The sequence below is a fragment of the Piliocolobus tephrosceles genome, chromosome 2, assembly GCF_002776525.5.
Source record: "Piliocolobus tephrosceles isolate RC106 chromosome 2, ASM277652v3, whole genome shotgun sequence".
Taxonomy (NCBI): Eukaryota; Metazoa; Chordata; class Mammalia; order Primates; family Cercopithecidae; genus Piliocolobus; species Piliocolobus tephrosceles.
This window is the reverse complement of record NC_045435.1, coordinates 45,328,572-45,346,826: the sequence shown is the minus strand read 5'-3', so window position 1 is coordinate 45,346,826 and position 18,255 is coordinate 45,328,572. Positions and strand designations below refer to the sequence as shown.

Below are 18,255 nucleotides of genomic sequence, written 5' to 3'. Positions count from 1 at the left end.
GCTGGCCAGTCTGATCTCGAACTCCTGACCTCAGGCATTCCACCCACCTTGGCCTCCTAAAGTGCTGAGTTTACAAGCATGAGCCACCACGCCCGGCCAGCACCAGGAGAGTTCTGATCTTACTTAAGGAACGTTCAAGACTAGGTGCAGTGGCTCATGCCTGTTTACCTAGCACTTTGGGAGGCCGAGGCAGGAGGATCACTTGAGGCCAGGAATTTGAGTAAAGTTCAGTGAACAATGACTATTGTCTAAAGAAACTGAAGAACAAAATCATATTTCCTTTACAACTTTTCTTCTTGAATATCCAATGTTGCTGGCAAGCATTATACACCTCCAGAGTTGCTCATTGTCCTTGAAAGAGTGAGGTGTATAGTATTCTTGATCCCATTTTCCAGGAATTAAGGGAGATTTATGTGTTACTTGTGGACAGGGATGATCCATATGTGAAATCATGCTTCATATCCAGGATGGTAGATGCTGCCATTGAGACTGGTAGGAAGTGGGGTGGGACCCTAGAGGAAGAAGTAACCCACTCTATAAAGATGGTGACATCTGGACTGGACTTTGAAGGAGGGATAGGAGTTTTTCAGGCAGAGAAGAGGAATTGCCTGAGCAAAGGCAAAGGTAAGAAAGGACCAGGAAACGGCTCTGAGCTCCTGCAGCAGGGACCTTGGGTATAGTAGTGAGTGGTTGAGGATGAAACTGGAAGCAGTATGGGGATCTGAGGAGGGTGGTAAGGCCTTGGCCATCAGGGCAGGATGTTTAGATGGGAGCCTGCTAGTCTCAAGGCCTCTGTCTCCTCAGGTTGGAGTCCCTCTGAAGAACCAGGAGGTGGAGGATATAGTGATCTACCTCAGCTCTCTTGGGAAGCACAACACCATCACCATGGACATCCTGGCGAATACCTACAAGCAGTGGTCTATGGCTCAGCAAAGGAGCAGCCTGGCCACTGCAAGGAAGCGTGCGTACCCCTCCCTGTCCTGTGCCTCCACCTCCCCGTCCTGGGAGCGAGCATGGTGCAGGAAGCCTTGGCCTCTCCTCCAAATTCACTCCCTCAGTGTGTTCCCCAGTTTGGGCTGACTGTGGTTTGGCCAAGCCTCTGGAAATTTTCAGGCCCAGAGATTAAGGAGTAGATACTCCCTTGAGTGCCCAGCTACCACTGTGTCCATTCAAAGACAAATGAGTCCCCGCCCTTGTTCTTAGCGGAGGATACTCAGCCCACCAGAGCCCACCTGAGAGGCTGAGAACTGACCCAAATGGCAAGCCTTTCCAGAGACATTTATGTGTATGTGGGTCCAAGGCCGCCTCACTATTAATCCATACCTTATTGATAAAATTCTTGTTCAGAACCAGAATTAGCACATGTTTACAGTTTACTGGAAAGTATATTTTGGTATTCTGCTATCAGGGGTATTATGGCAGGGTTGCTGTGAACAGTTGTAAAGGTTGTGCATGGCTCAAGTTCCATCTGCCAAGCAGTACACTTGTGGGGCCACATCTGTCCAGACAAGGCACAGAGGCAAATTAGAAAGGGACTTGCTAAAGCTCTGGCTGTGAATTTACTCTACAACACAAAGGTGCATTGTATAATATTTCTTTATATCTTAGTACCATTCTTGTAGTAAACAAACAAAAAAGAACAATTACAACCACCCACCCATTCTAGCACCCTTCCCAAACATAGCCACAGCTTTGTTTTTCTAAATGAAACAAATCTTGCTCTGTTCCCATCCACCAGGTTGGCAGGAATTTAATCTCATGCATGTTTAGAGCCTCCTTGTCCTCCCTGAGTCACACAGGAGCCCTGGAGGAGGCAGTGGAGGAGTTTCCTAACAATGCTAAAGATCCGGGATGAGGCCATTCGAGTTGACAGTCACACCAAGTGGAGTTACTCAGCATCTTCACTGGAGTGGCTCATTTGGGAACAGCAGGCAGCTCAGAGCATCCATTCCTCAGTCCTCTGGGAGATTTTCAATGTCCAGTCTCAACCAGCTGCCCTGCATAGAAACCATCACCTCCCAAGCAGGGTCTCTGCCTCTGTCAGAGCTCAGGGAACCTTAGCACCCCAACAGTCGCCTCCTGCATGTATCACCACCCCAACAGTAGTAATCTCCTTTATGTCCAGCACATTTTTAAGGTTGCCTCGAGTTGGGCTGCTTTCTCTCTGATACTCTTTGTGCCTTTTTATTATAAATTACCAAGCTCATCGCTATCTGTGTAGCTGGCTGCAAGTCATTTGAATGACCACAGTGTGCTGTGATGCATATTTGAAGCAGAGATATTTTGGGGCCTGTTATTTCCCAGTAAGTAAACACAAAGCCAAACAGCAGACATTTGCTCTCATGGTGCTATTTTGGCATCATCACTGAGTTCTTTTTCCCCGGTGAGCAACAGTGGGTAAGATGGGTAGACTGGGGTGTGTAAGAATTAAAGAAAGAGGAAAGAAACACGAAAGGTGGCTCAATAGTCAAGTACAGGTTTATTTTAGAGAAAACACACCTGAGAGGGGCTGCTGGCCAAGTTAGGTCAGAGCCACACTCTCTTACAGACTAAGAGTTTTTAAGGATTCAGGGTGGGAGAGTTTATCAGAGGTGTGGACTGCTTCTGTGTCTCTTTGTTGGGCTTATCTGGGAGGGAGAGTTGTGTGTCTGTTTCCATCTTTCTGCAGCTGCAGGCATATCCCCCAAGTCTGCTTTTAGCTTCCCTATCTTAGTGCACCTGAAGGGAAAGGAATGTGCTTACTAAGGCCCACTGTTTTACTGGGGCCCATTGTATGAGGGTGAAGTTTGGCAGTCACCCAAGAGACTTTCCCCCACCTCCCTCTGTGCCCAAGCTGTCTTATCTGTGTTTTACTGTCTGCTCTTTCTGGCTGCTCATAGTTAGAAGAGAAGTGATTTCCTTGAAATGCATGAGGCTAGAAAGGGAGCTGGAACTTAAAGTGGCAGTGTTTGTCCCTGGTGACGGTGCTCCTGCTCTGTCAGGGTGTCTCTCACTTTGTCTAAAGAGGCAAGAATTTGAGTGTCTTGGCAGGGGTGCCTTCTTCCAGTAGTTCTTCTTGCAGTAGCTCTTCTTCATTCTTGCAGAATGATCTCAGTTTATCCTTCATGTCCGCAGAGGTCACGATTGCTATTCCTGCTTTACAAGGAGGAAGCTGGAGTTCAGAAAGGCTGAGCCACTTGTTCACAGCCTCAATAGAAGGTGGTAAGGTCAGGATATTACTTCAGCTTAAGACAATAAAGGTCTGAACCAGGGCAGGGACAATGGGATTCTTTCATTCATTAGAATCTTTGTTGAGCAACTACTATGTGCCCCTTCTAGAAACTGGGAACACAGCAGTGGGCCAGCCAAAGCGCCAGCTTTCGATGAGCTTGCACCTAAAGGGCTGGTGGTCAGGGAAGGCCTCTCTGAGAAGCAGACATTGGAGCTGACATCTGAGTGATTGACAGGAACTAGTCTTGGGGGAAGCACAATCTAGGCAGATAGAACTGTGAAGGCAAAGGCCCTGGGGTAGGAAAGCTCGCAAGAGACAGAAGGTGATCAGGGTGGCTGGGTGGACTGGGTGAAGGGTGAATTGTATGCCGTAGACCAGGTGGGAAGGCAGCTGAGGCCAGATGGTGCAGCAGGGCCTTGTAGCCCAGGGAAAGGACTCTGGGTTTTGGTCTAAGTGCTGTGGGAAGCCAAGGAATGAGGCGATCTGGTCTATCTATCTATCTATCTATCTATCTATCTATCTATCTATCCATCCATCCACACATATCCAACATAAGGAGACCCACGCAGTGGGATCTCCTTATGTTGCCCAGGCTGAAGTGAAGTGGCTATTCACAGGTGTGATCATAGCTTACTGCAGCTTTGAATTCCTGGGCATAAGCAATCCTCCCACCTCAGCCTCCTGAGTATCTGGAACCACAGGCATGCCACTGCACCCTGCTCTATATATGTATATATTTATATATTTTGGGACGGAGTCTTGCTCTGTTGTCCAGGCTAGAGTGCAGTGGTGTGATCTCTTCTCACTGCAACTTCTACCTCCCGTGTTCAAGCAATTCTCCTGTCTCAGCCTCCTGAATGGTTAGGACTACAGGCGCATGCCACTGCACCCAGCTAATTTTTGTATTTTTAGTAGAGACGGGGTTTCACCATATTGGTCAGGCTGGTCTCAAACTACTGACCTCAGCTGATCCACTTGCCTCGGCCTCCCAGAGTGCCCTGCTCTATATTTTTGTTTGTTTGTTTGTTTATTTTTGAGATGGAGTCTCGCTCTATCGCCCAGGCTGGAGTGCAGTGGCGTGATCTCAGCTCACTGCAACCTCCAGGTCCTGGGTTCAAGCAATTCCCCTGCCTCAGCCTCCAGAGTAGCTAGGACTACAGGCACGTGCCACCACGCCTGGCTAATTTTTTGTATTTTTAGTAGAGATGGGGTTTCACAATGTTACCCAGGATGTTCTCGATCTCTTGACCTCATGATCCACCCTCCTCAGCCTCCCAAAGTGCTGGGATTACAGGCGTGAGCCACCGCACCTGGCCATACTCTATATTTTTTAAAGATCCTATTTGCTGCTTGGTGAGACAGGGTGACAGGACAAGAATGGCAGCCAGAGGGCTGGGGTTGGTGCGGTAAGGGACGCCATTAGTGGAGATGGAGAGGAGGGCCACATCTAAGGTACAGCTCAGGTGGGCACTGCCCAGACGTGTGGGAAGGGAGCGGAGGGTTGGCCTGGTGCCTGCTGGGTGACACTGGATAACTGCTTGGCAGGTTCTGTGGCTCGGCACCCTCTTAGTCCCTCCTTCCTTCATCTCTTCCCTCCAACTCTAGGTTATATCTTGGTTAAGCACAGAGATTCCCTGAAGGGTCTGCTCAAGAAGCAGGAGGTGGATTCAGCCCCACAGCTTCCCAAAGTGGACCTGCTGACGGTGCCTGCAGTCGACACACAGATGGAGGCGCGGCCCATGACCCTGGAGGAGATGGAGGAAGTGGGCAAGCGGTACCGCGAGCGGCAGCGACAGCACAAGGTACCTCGCCAGCCCAAAGAGGGCATGCGGCTTGGGGATGAGCAGCTGGGGTTCAGATCACTGCAGTGGCATTACCCACTGGCTGCAGAACCCTGGGGAGGGGGGTCTTCACCTCTACAACCACCCCTTCTTCACGTCCCTCACCTGTAAAATAAGAATACCTGCCTCCTGAGTTTTTGTGAAAATGTAGTAAGATCCTGTTTCTGAAAGTATCACGTCCCCCCTCCCTATTCTTTAATTATGACTTTTCATCCTGAGACCAGGCCTGCATTTTCATCACAGCTGGAATCCAGGCAGCTGGCACAGGGCCTGGCACTGGGTAGACTCTCCAGAAATACATGGCAAATGAAGGAAGGAAGGATTGATTGCATGAATTAGCTTGTCCAGTAAACATTTGTTGAGAGCCTACCATGTGCCAGGCACTCTTCTGGGCGTTGTAGTAAGCCTAACAGTCCCTGTCCCTAGGAAGCTGACAGTCTAGTAAGGGAGGCAGACAACATCAATACAATACTACATATAAATATTCATATATAATATAGGCTTGGAGTGGTGTCTTGCACCTGTCAGCCCCGCACCTTGAGAGGCCAAGATACTGAGAGGACTGCTTGAGCGCAGGAGTTCGAGGCCATCCTAGGCAACATAGGGAGATCCTGTGTCTACAAAAAAATTAAAAAGTTAGCCTAGTGTGATGGCATGTGCCTGTGGTCCCAGCTACTCAAGAGGCTGAGGTGAGAGGATTGCCTGAGCCCAGAAGGTTGAGACTGCAGTAAGCTAAGATTGCACCATTGCACTCCAGCCTAAGGGAAAGAGCAAGATCGTGTCTCAAAAAAAAAAAAAAAAAAAAAAAAGTATATACAGGCCAGGTGCAGTGGCTCATGCCTGTAATCCTAGCACTTTGGGAGGCCAAAGTAGGAGGATCACTGGAGGCCAGGAGTTTGAGACCAACCTGGGCAATATAGCAAGGCCCCGTCTCTGCAAGAAGTTTTTAAAAAATTAGCCAGCATGGTGGCGTGTGCCTGTGGCTCCACCTACTGAAGAGGCTGAGGCCAGAGGATGGCTTGAACCTGGGAGGTCAGGCTGCAGTGAGCTATCATTGTACAGTGCACTCCAGCCCAGGCTACAGAGTGAGACCATGTCTCTTAAAAAAAAAAAAAATTAATTAATACAAATATATGTATATAAAAAATTAAAAATACACATTTGTAGTTATACCTACAATATTTGTATTTGTACATACAATAAAATGGCAGATATTGCTAAGTGCTATATCTACTAAGATTTGATTCAGTTGTTTGACAAGAAAACCCAAAATGTTTGAGCAGGGACCGGCAAAGTTCTCCTGTAAAGAGCCAGATAGTAAACATTTTAGGCCTGGTGAGCCGTATGTTGTCTGTCGCAACTACTCAGCTCTGCTATTGCAGCAGGAAAGCAGCCACAGACAGCACCTTAACAAATGAGTGTGGCTGTGCTCCAACAAAACTTTATTTATAAAAACAGCTGGTGGGCCAGATTTGGCCCATGGGCTGGTCTTTGCTGATTCTGGTGTTAGAAGCTTTAAAAGATAGGTTTTTTTTTTCCTTGTTAAAAAACAAGGGCCGGGCGCGGTGGCTCAAGCCTGTAATCCCAGCACTTTGGGAGGCCGAGACGGGCGGATCATGAGGTCAGGAGATCGAGACCATCCTGGCTAACCGGTGAAACCCCGTCTCTACTAAAAAAAAAAAAAATACAAAAAACTAGCCGGGCGAGGTGGCGGGCGCCTGTAGTCCCAGCTACTCGGGAGGCTGAGGCAGGAGAATGGCATAAACCTGGGAGGCGGAGCTTGCAGTGAGCTGAGATCCGGCCACTGCACTCCAGCCTGGGCGACAAAGCGAGACTCCGTCTCAAAAAAAAAAAAAAAAAAAAAAAAAAACAAGATGGTGACAGCCAACAAAAGCAGCTACCTGCTCCGCCAGCCTCCTCCTATCTTAGCTCGTGGCTTTCACCTCAAGGTTATAGATGGTTGCTCCTAATTTAAATTCCCATGCAGCCAAACACTCAAATGTCACTTTTCTTTTCTTCTCTTTTCTCCTCTTCTCTTCTCTTCTTTTCTTTTTCTGAGACAGTCTCACTGTACTGCCCAGGCTGGAGTGCAGTGACTTGATCTTGGCTCACAGAAGCCTCAACTTCCTAGGCTCAAGCCATCCTCAGCCTCCTGAGAAGCTGGGACTACAGGCGTGCGCCACCATGCCCAGCTAATTTTTGCTTGTAGAAACGGGGTTTTGCCACGTTGCCCAGACTGATCTTGGACTCCTGGGCTCAAGTTATCCTCCTGCCTCGGCCTCCCAAAGTGCTGGGATTACCGGTGTGAGCCACCTTGTGGCCTTGTGAATGTCATTTTTCAATAGGACACCTCTAGGGCATGTGTACTGTGTTTTACTGTATATGTTACACAATCATGTGTGCACAACCTGCACACCCATCAACAGGGCTGTGACTTCAGAACCTGAGCTTCCGAACCTGAAGTCTTCACTGACTTCAGAACTGGAACTGCAGCCCCACTGGACATTGGTTGCCATCACCCCTCGTGGGGACCTCGCAGGGGAGAGGTCGATGAGGCACTGCATGTACCTTCTTCTGGCCAGGAGAAGGGACACAGGCAAGAGAAGGACAAGCCCCTTTCTGCTTCCTTCGCAGCTCGTGATCCCCTCTATCCAGTACACGGAGCAGTGCCGCCTGGTGCGCTGTGGGAATCGGCACTTTGATGAGCACTGCCTGCCGTCCACCGTCCACGGGGATATGAGGGAGCTCATTGACTCGACCCGCAGGCACAACTTTCTCGTCTACCTGCAATGCTGGAAGCTCTGTGAGTCCTATGGCCTCCTGCTGACGGAGGACATCCTCATGAAAGGTAAGGGACTCGGTGGCTGGCCCTAGGAAGATGCCAAGGGAACCCCAGAGCTGGGGCGAGGGTGATGCCACCCAAGGCACCCATGCAGCCATTCAAACCACTGTAGTCTCTGGTGGTGACACTGGGAATAAGGCAGAGTGGGGGCGTGGAGGAGAAGAGGAGGAGTCCAGTCTGTTTTGCTGCTAGATGAGATTTCCAGAACACAAGGCCTGGAGGTCTGGGTTCCACAACTGAGATTTGGAGGTCTGGATTCTGGAACCCTGAGCTTGGTGAACCAAAAGCTTATCCTAGAGTAGAAAGCCCCAAGGACAGGAGTTCTGAGTGAGAAAGCCCTGAGGTTGAACATAAAGGAAGAGTTGTAATAATGAAGAGGGAGATTTGATAGAAATGATAACTGCTATCAAAACAAAGCCTTTCTCTAGGCCAGGCTGTTGCTTGGTTCTTCTGCAACAAGCAGTGGGGTACGAATGCACCTGGAGACAGGACCTGCTGAAGCCCTGAGATTTCCACACTGCTTCTACCCTCTGCTTGGGTGGAGAATGCGTTTTCATACATCCAAGCTGGTCTGAGCCCACTGTGTCTCTGAGGGGTGAGCACTTCTAATATGTGGGAGTGGAGAAGGGCCCAGCCCCAACATGACAATTCAGCAATGCCTGCATTCCAAACTCGTGAATTGGTGAATGTATAAATTTGTTTTGTTTTGTTTTGAAACGGAGTCTCACTCTGTTGCCCAGGCTAGAATGTAGTGATGCGATCTCAGCTCACTGCAACATCCACCTCCCGGGTTCAAGCAATTCTCCTGCCTTGGCCTCCCGAGTAGCTGGGACTACAGGTGTGCACCACCATGCACAGCTAATTTTTGTATTTTTAGTAGAGACAGGGTTTCACCATGTTGGCCAGGCCTGTCTTGAACTCCTGACCTCAGGTGATTCACCTGCCTTGGCCTCCCAAAGTGCTGGGATGACAGGCATGAGCTACCGCGCCCGGCCTGGTGAGTGTATAAATTTAATGGGCAGGATCTTCACTGTGCTTTAAAAACATGAAGGAGCAAGCTGCACTTGGGGGCAGAGGTTTTCTCCTCGGGACCTCTGCCTAGGAAGGAACTTTGGCCATACTGGGAAATGTAGCTTTCTGAGAAAGGAACACGCCACACAGGCAGTGGTGTGACTTATGTGAGAACTAGACTTTACAGTCACAATTGATTATTACCATCTTTTTCCCAAGAGGGAGGGAAACAAGTGCTGAATTTATAGGGCCTTGGGTCTTCTTAGATTAGTTTGCTAGGGCTCCCATAACAAAATACCAGTGTGTGGACTGGGCTGCTTCCACAACAGGAATTTATTTTTCACCATTCTGGAAGCTGGAAGTCCCAGATCGAGGTGCCAGCAGGGCCGATTTCCAAGGCCTCTCTCCTTGGCTGGCAGATGGCTGCCTCCTTGCTGCCTCCACAGTTTTTTCTCTGCACATGCACACCTGGTGTCTCTCTTGTGTGTCCACATTTTCTCTTATAAGGACACCAGTCAAATTGGATTAGGACCCACCCATGGACAGCCTCGTTTTAGCTTGATCATCTCCTTCAATACTTTATCTCCAGGCTGGGCACAGTGGTTCATCCCAATAATCCCAGTACTTTGGGAGACCAAGGCAGAAGGATAGCTTGATCCCAGGAGTTCAAGGCTGTAGTGAGCTATGATCATACCACTGTACTCCAGCCTAAGTGGCAGAGCCAGACCCTGTCTGGAAAAAAAAAAAAAAAAAAAAAAAACCAAAATCTCCAAATGAAGTTACATCCTTTTTTTTTCCCCCCCCTCAATGGTCACATTCTAGCAGGGTGAAGTGGCTCGCGCCTATAATCCCAGCACTTTGGGAGGCCGAGGTGGGTGGATTGCTTGAGCCCAGGAGTTCGAGAACAGCCTGGGCAACATGGCAAAACCCCATCTCTGCAAAAAATACAAACATTCATCAGGCATGGTAGCATGTGCCTGTAATCTCAGCTACTCAGGAGGCTGAGGTAGGAGGATCGCTTGAGCCCGGGAGGTCGAAGTTGCAGTAAGCCGAGATCGCACCACTGCACTCCAGCCTAGACGACAGAGCGAGACCCTTTCTGTCTCTCTCTCATATACGCACACATGCACACACATGTCACATTCTAAGGTATAAGGATTAGAATTACAACATATGAATTTTGGGGAGACACAATTTGGCCCATAACAAGTGTATACAGGAGAATGTGATCAGAGGCTTTCAGGAACACAGGCAAGCAACTTCAGTGGTCATTGTCTCCCACGCGTGCTGCCTGGGCTGGGAGGGCAGAGACAGAAGGAGATCCTACAGCTCTGGATGCTGACTTTTCACCAAAACATCCCTCCTTCTTCCTTCCTTGGGGAGCCTCACCTTTCCGGATTATTTACGTCATGGTCTTACACAGTAGTGGAGCTGTAGCTCTGTCTTCTGAAATGCAGGCCGGCTTGCCATGTGCCCCGGACTGCTCCTCTGGGTTAGGTCTTCCCCTGTGTGCCTCCTTTGTCCGTCCTCACCAGAACATCAAGCCCCCCCGCCGACCTTTATTTTATTTTATTTTATTTTTTTGAGAGATGGGATCTTGCTTTGTTGCCCAGGCTGATCTCGAACTCCTGGGCTCAAGCGATCTTCCCACCTCAGCCTCCCAAAGTACTGGGATTACAGGAGTGAGCCACTGCATCCAACCCTGGCTTTTGCTAGCTGCTGGGTTCCTACATGAGTGAGCTTCACCTGTCTGCAGGATCTCATGTTCACGGGCACACAGGAGCATCCTGTGGGTAGGACTAGGCCCAAATCCATCTCTGACCACTGTCTTGGCCACTGGCTATTGGGTATCTTTATGACAGAGGCCTGATCTCCTGTAGGCAGAGAGGCTCAAATATCAGGACTTCCAGCTCTGTGTTCTAGACTAGACCTTGGTGGCTCAGACTCCAGGCCTCAAGCTCAGGAGCCAGAATTCTAAACAAGGTCTCCCCCTCCCCTATGAATATTGGCTTTCCACCCTGGTTTTGGTGATAATACTTGCTCATCTGAATTTTTTGAAAACATAAAAATCTAAATTCCACCAGCCTGAGTTGGCCGTTGTGAACCTTTTAGTGACCATCCTTTCACAAATCTCGTTTTCTTTTCCATTTATAGAAAATTATTTATATAACTCATTTTTAAATCATACTTTAAAAAATCATGTGTACCTTTTGAAAATATTAGTGTTACATATCTCCCCCTTCCCTCTCCTTCTTTCTCACCTCCACAGCCCCTTCCCAACCCCTAAATAGCCAACATTAATTAGCTGGAGTGTAACTTCCATCACTTTTTCTAGAACATGAGCTTTCATGTGTTACCATCTTAAGACAAGCACTGCTCAATAGCTGCAGAAGGTGGAGACCCTGGCTCAGTATTTTTTATATTCAGCACATCTGAGAAAACTCTACCAAGGATCTCCATGAGATTAATTCAAGACAAGGAGAAAACTGCCACCAAACAAATCTAAGTGGGCCAGGCAGAGTGGCTCATGCCTGTAATCCCAGCAGTTTGGGAGGCTGGGGTAGGTAGGATGGCTTGAGCCCAGGAGTTCCAGACCTACCTAGGTAACATAGCAAGACCCCATCTCTACTAAAAATTTAAGAAATCAGCCAGGCATGGTGGTGCATGCCTGTGGCCCTGGCTACTCAGGAGGCTAAGGTAGGAGGGTCGCTTAAGCCCAGGAAGTTGAGGCTGCAGTGAGCCATGATCTGTACTTTAGCCTGGGTGACGGAGAGTGAGACTTTGCCTCAGAAAAACAAAACAAAACAGAAAATAGGTCTAAGTTAACCTCATCCAGTCTTGGTCAAATCCTCCTGCCTCCTGGGACAGCTCAGACTTCGTTGCGCCCAGGCCTTTGGGGGCTTTGTTGACCTGGTTATAAACAAGCCCCCCTCACCTGTAGTCCCCTGAGCCATATTGTCCCAAAGCTCCTTTCCTGGCATCACAGTACAGCTATATGCACGTCACCACTGGGGCAGTGGTTCAAAGGACCCCTCTGCATTATTTTTGCAACTTCCAGTGAATCTACAACTATTCAACAACAAAAAGTTACTATATAGATAAGAAGAAAACATCTTAAAAACTTGAATTAACAAAACAAAACAAAAACAAAAAGCACCTCATTTGACCCCAGAGGCTCAGGGAGGGATGGGTGGTCTGGATTGATGGCTGCAGATGCTTCTCTTGCTGTCCACAGCCTTGCTGTACCCAGGAGACAAGATCATTTTCCAGATGGACAAAGTGCGCCCCATCCGGCAGCCAGGAGGCTACTACTCTGACTGGAAGGTCTTTTCTCCGAATCTGGCTCTGCTCCGGTCCCAGGGCCCCAGCAAGTCTAAGAGGACTGACAAGCTGAGTTTCGGACCCTCTTTCTCCCTGCCTTGGCCTCCTGCCCCATTGCTCTCCTTTCAGTGCAGGGGCTGGAGGCTGGCATACCTGGGACGCCATGTTGTGCTTATGTCTGCATCCTAGGGCAGCATCCCCCAACCTGACTGCTCACTGCAGACTGACCAGTCCCGGGTCACCCTTGGCGTGTGTCTCAGGATCACGGCCTGCTGGCCTCAGCTCCCATACAGCTACCCTCCTGACCCCAGTCCTGCACAATCGCAAGGTTTCTGGAAAAGATGAAAAAGAGAGCCTTCTTAGAGAACATGGCTGGAATGAGGGGCTTCACAAATCCCCAGCCAGGTGTCAGGGCCCTGCAGAGAACAGGGGGCCGCCCTTTCTCTGCCCTGCCCCCTTGCAGTGGACACACCCCTTCTCTGGCAAGAGGTGGGCTTGCAGCTCCTAGGAGGAGAAAGGAACTTTTCCCTGGGACCTGCTCCCAGCCCTTTCGAGAGACCAACCTGAGTCTTCTTCAAGAAAACGGCCTCCTTTGGCACTCCAAAGCCTGAGCTACCCAGATTTGAGTCAAGCAGCAGGTGACAGCCCATGGGCAGCATCAATGGGTGACTGCAGATGAATAAGGCAGCATCCCCACAGAGGGAGGGGCGCAGCATGGGCGGAGGAGAGCCCAGCTGGCCGGACACCATGAGGTGGGAGGGGCCTGGACCTGCCCCTGCCCCTAGACCCCTGCCAGCTGCCCACTGGGTGTGTGGCCAGAATGCCTGCAGTGGGACACAGCGGGGCCTTATAGAGATCAGACAGGCCTCCGGTTAAATGGACAAGGTACTTCTCTGAGCCTCAGCATCTTCATGTGTAAAGGGGCCTAGTAGCTCCTACCATACACTATGAGGATCAGATAAGAAAGAGCGTCAACATCTTAGCAGTGACAGCACTCAATCAATGATTGTCGTTGTTTTACCTTGCTCTGGTTGGGGCATCTTCAAGTGCAGGAGTAGGCCCAGGCCTGCAGGTGGGTCCTGGCCATGACATGGGCTGTGACTTCCTTCCAGCCCCGGGTGGCCCAGGAAGTGGCTGGGAACCCAGGAAGGGGATTTTGGTCCATGCTTAGGTAGGCCATAGCTAATAAAGGATAAAGAGAGTTCTCTTACCTCAAGGAGAGACATTGACTGTATCTTGCTTCTTAGGGTTATGAAAGATTCTGAGGTCAGATGGAAGCTGGGTGGGAAAGAGTGTTGTGAACCATTAGCGATATATGTCAGGCTCAGGGTTGGAGGGGGAGGGGGTTAGATTTCACCATCTTCGTCCTCAGGGCTGGGTTAAGCTCTGGGGTGAGGAGTGGGAGCCAGGGACCCCAAAAGGACTCGGGATTCGGCAGTGACTTACTGAGCCTTCCTCATAACTACCCTGAGAGGTCTCTATTCTGGACCATGAGAAAACCAAGGATAAGAAAGGGGACGTGACTTGCCCAGGTCACCTGGCTGGATTCTGAGGCTAGGTCCGGCTGACCCAAGCCCACTGTGTTCCCCTGGAGCATGGAGGCACAGAGTCAGGGTCCTCCTCAGGTGGAAGACATTTTTCTTTCAGAGCTCTGGTTTGAGACTTAGAAACGGGCCCACCCCTGCGGCCCCTGACCTACTCCCTAAAGCCCCATTGGCCTGGATTTCCACTCTCCTCACAAAATGCCTGTCTCTCCTCCCCTAGGAAACCGCCAAAGAAAAGCAAGAAAATGCACTTTAAGGAGTTTGAGGAATTTACCAGGTCTGTGGCAATCATCTAACTCCACAAGGAAGGAAGGTGGGAGGAGGCGCAGCTTCACCTGAGACAACTGGGCCTCTGCGCTCCTGGCATAACGGCTGGGGCCCGGTGCCCTGGCCTGAGAGGCAGTAACACAACACAGAGAGGGCCAGGAGGCATCGCTCCAGGGCTTTCCATGTGTCCACTCACTCAAATCCTCCCAACAGCCCTATGAAGTGACACTAAGCATATTCATTTTACACAGGAGGAAACTGAGGCAACAGAAAGGGCAAATATCATGCTCAGAGTCACACATCTATGAAGTGGTGAAGTGCGGATCTGAACTCAGCAAGGGCGGCTCCAGGGGCCGTACTCCAAACACCACATTAAAATGCCTCCAAATACCACATTAAAATGCCTTCACTCCCTGTCCAATGCCTCTAAAACTCGAGTTTTAGAGGCATTGGACAGGGAGTGAAGCCTGCACTTGGCCACTTGCTCAGGGTGCAACGGCCTCTCCAGGCCTCTGGGTCCTCACAGGTGAGGTCAACAGGATAACAGGGCTGACCATATGGAACTGTGGGGAGGACTGAGGTGCTGAAGTGCTTGGCACAGGCCTAAATCTCCGCTTTGGTCACAGTTAGTGGGCTCTGTGATGAAGCCTCAGCCCTGGCCTGTCTGCCATGACAACCATCCCTGTGTCTTCTTGTTCTCCAGGAAGCTGAAGGAGAGGAGGTCCAGTGGTCTGCAGCAAACGCACCCCAATTCCTTCTGGCCGGGTCACCTTCTGGATAAGCTGCAGCTCTACCTGCCCACTGTGGCCACAGACCGGAGCCTGGCGCTCTTCAGTTGTGTTCAACACCAGCCCCATGTCTATCCAGCCACCTACCACCCTGACCACTGGTGGCCCCTTAGGAACAAGAACTACATGACCTGCGCCTATTATGATGCCGCCAAAGTGTACTACATCAACTAGAGCGGGCCAGGTGTTGCCGGACCCAGCCTTCCTGGGCCAGGAGCTGGTGCAGCCAGCAGCCCAGAGCCCAGACACAAGAGGAGTGTCAAAGAGTCAGACTAAAGAAATCCTTTCAAAGACGGATGGCCGGGCCCCAGTTCCCTCTAGACTCCAAGTGCCCAGTGTCTCAGAGGGTAGATGTGTCTAAGGAAGGACGTACATTTTTTGACTATTTCCCTCCCCTGACCTCTGCCCTTTCTAAATAAAGCAGGTTGGAGTTTTTCTCATGTCACCTGTGACCCAGCTAATGTGATTTCTTGCTCAGGAGCTGTGGCCGGGGGGAATACTTGAGCCTGGGGGAATACAGGCACATTCCCTGGGCTATTCCAGGAATGACTGCAGGCCACCTTCAGCCTCTTGTCCTGGGACCCCAGTGCCCACAGGGAAGCAGTGTGGGTACCCCTGTGCTCTCCTCTGTGAAATGAGGTGGCAGCATGTCCCGTACCCCACAAAAACTGAGCCATCAGGTTACTGCTTCCAAATCTCTTGGGTCTTTGGAAACGGAAGGCAGACTGTCTGGTTCATGAAACCTCCCAGTCGATGAACCCACTTGAACCGATCAAGACCTTTTCTTTCATGACACGCATCATGCAGGCTGCTATTAGCAGTGTGCTTCCCTGCTCCACATCCCATCTCACTACATACAGCCTGCAGGATAAGCACGATTCATGAGGTGTGGAATAGCCACAGATGCAGCAGGGTTCCAGCCCCAACACTACGGCTTGCCAGCTATGTGACCTCAGACATTCCACTTTTCTGGGTCTCCTCAAACTCCCCATTCCCTTCACGCCCAAAACCTCACCATGGAGTTATTAACACACCCTTCTCACCTCTCTCTCATTCAGTCATCAGTACAATCCAGTTTAACTTCTGGCCCCTTCGGGTCCCTGGGACTACCCCTGTCAAGATCGCCAGTGACATCTGTACTGTGTTCCAGGAGTGGAATCTAGGAGGGTTTTTTTTTTTTGCTCCTGAAATTTGATTTTCAAAATAATCTTAAAACAAAAGCCAAGGGCCAGGCGCGGTGGCTCACGCCTGTAATCCCAGCATTTTGGGAGGCCAAGGCGGGCAGATCACCTGAGGTCAGGAGTTTGAGACCAGGCTGACCAACATAGTGAGACCCCTGTCTCTACTAAAAATAAAAAAAATTAGTTGGGTGTGGTGGCTCACACCTGTAATCCCAGCTACTATGGAGCCTGAGACAGGAGAATCACTTGGCCCCGGAACCTGGGAGGTGGAGGTTGCAGTGAGCTGAGATCATGCCACTCCATTGCACTCCAGCCTGGGCAACAGAGTAAGACTCCATCTCAAAAAAAAGAAAAAAAAAAAAAGCTAAGCAAATCAAGAACAAGTTTAAAAGTTAGACAGTAGCTGGGCACAGCTACTCGGGAGGCTGAGGCGAGGACAAGAGGATCGCTTAAGACCAGGAGCTGGAGACCAACCTGGTCAACACAATGAAACCATGGCTCTACGCAACAACCAACAGAACAAAACAACAACCAACAGAACAAAACAAAAATTCTAAACATTATTCTAGTTTAGAATAAGGGCTAGAAGCGTGGAGCCTGGAGTAAAATCTCCAAAATTCTCCTTCCACATATGCCAAATAGAGACAATAATAGGGGTACATTATAGAATTGTGGTAGGCCTATGAACCCCATCGCATGTTAGCAGTTCCGGTCTTATTACTATGTACTATGTAAATTCAGTGAGGGAATTTTGGAAAATCTGTCTTGTTCTCTCCTGACCACTAGGAGGTGCACTTCGGGGTAGAAGAAACACGACCGGAAATAGCCCAAACGCTAGATTGGCTTCAACTTCTGGCGGAAGTAGGTTCCTCCCTACACCAGGTGTTAACTCAGAAAGAATTCCAAATTTCTACCTAGTGCCAAGGGCAGGGAGGATAAATTTTCCTTTATACTCTTAGATGTTAATCTCTAGTAAAACAGTTAAATTCGGCATTTTTGCAGCACTATTTCTTTGACGTGTCTTTTTTAAAGGACCTGGAGCCGGAAGAGCTTACCTTTTCCCTGCCAGGACCCAGAGGTTACCTCCCATCAGCACCGGCGCTCTCTTGTCCACTGTCTGTTTCTCGGCGCTTCTTTTTGTGGCTCGGTGAGTTTGTTTGTTTTTGTTTGTTTGCTTTTGAGACAGAGTCTCACTCTGCTGCCCAGGCTGAAGTGCACTGGTGCGATCTCAGCTTACTGCAGCCTCCGCTTCCCGGGTTCAAGCGATTCTTCTGCCTCAGCCTGCCAAGCAACTGGGACTACAGGCGCCCGCCACCACGCCTGACTAATTTTTGTATTTTTAGTAGAGAGTGGCCAGGCTGGTCTCGAACGCCTGACCTCAAGTGATCCGCCCGCCTCGGCCTCCCAAAGTGCTGGGATTACAGGCGTGAGCCCCCGCGCCCGGCCTGGATGAGTCTTAATCTGTGTGTGTGCAGGGGCAGTCTGTGTGTGTGTCTGCAGGGGCAGTCTGTGTGTGTGCAGGGGCAGTCTCTGTGTGTGTGTGCAGGGGCAGTCTGTGTGTGTGTGCAGGGGCAGTCTGTGTTTGCAGGGGCAGTCTGTGTGTGTGCAGGGGCAGTCTGTGTGTGTGTGCAGGGGCAGTCTCTGTGCAGGGGCAGTCTGTGTGTGTGCAGGGGCAGTCTGTGTGTCTTTAGGGGCAGTCTGTGTGTGTGTGCAGGGGCAGTCTGTGTGTCTTTAGGGGCAGTCTGTGTGTGTGTGCACGCATGCCGGGCCGTCTCTGTGTGTCTGTGTATGTGTGTGTGCATGGGCAGTCGTGTGTGTGTGGCTTCTCCTCAGCTCCTGGGAAGGGGCTTCTGATCCTCTGTCAACATCAAAGGAGCTGGGCCTTGAAAACCTATCTCAGCCTCCCAGTCCGAATGAAGAGCCATCGGACTCTCTTCCTGGGGCATTTGGTTATGTACAGCACTGTGCCAGGTTCCCAGAGTGGGTGCTTCAGCTTTGGGCAGCAGTGGGTCCTATCTATGGGAACACCGACAGTGACTCCTTGTGTCAGGCAGGTGGGTGTCAGAGTGTCCTCATTTCATAAACAGGGACATTCAGAGGCCTTTGGCCGTTGCCCAACGTCCTGAGGCCAGAGAGCAGTGGAGTGAGCGTAGTGGTCCACAGGCTGTCCCGCCCACATGCTCAGGATACAGGGACTCACCGTAGGAAGAGGCGGAGAAGATGAAGGGCTGGCGGCAGTTGATGCAGAC

General features: G+C 50.2%; 1 protein-coding gene across 1 annotated transcript in view; it reads left to right on the top strand.

The window, feature by feature from the left end:
* EFCAB12 (EF-hand calcium binding domain 12) overlaps positions 1–15,270 on the top strand; it is a 28,586-nt gene extending 13,316 nt beyond the window's left edge. The window contains exons 4-9 of the mRNA XM_023215952.2: positions 805–961; positions 4,817–5,013; positions 7,687–7,900; positions 12,141–13,111; positions 13,991–14,047; positions 14,741–15,270. Coding sequence (XP_023071720.1) covers positions 805–961; positions 4,817–5,013; positions 7,687–7,900; positions 12,141–12,415 — 843 coding nt within the window. The 3' untranslated portion in view covers positions 12,416–13,111; positions 13,991–14,047; positions 14,741–15,270. The remainder of the gene's footprint in view (positions 1–804; positions 962–4,816; positions 5,014–7,686; positions 7,901–12,140; positions 13,112–13,990; positions 14,048–14,740) is intronic.
* The last annotated feature ends 2,985 nt before the right edge of the window (positions 15,271–18,255 follow it).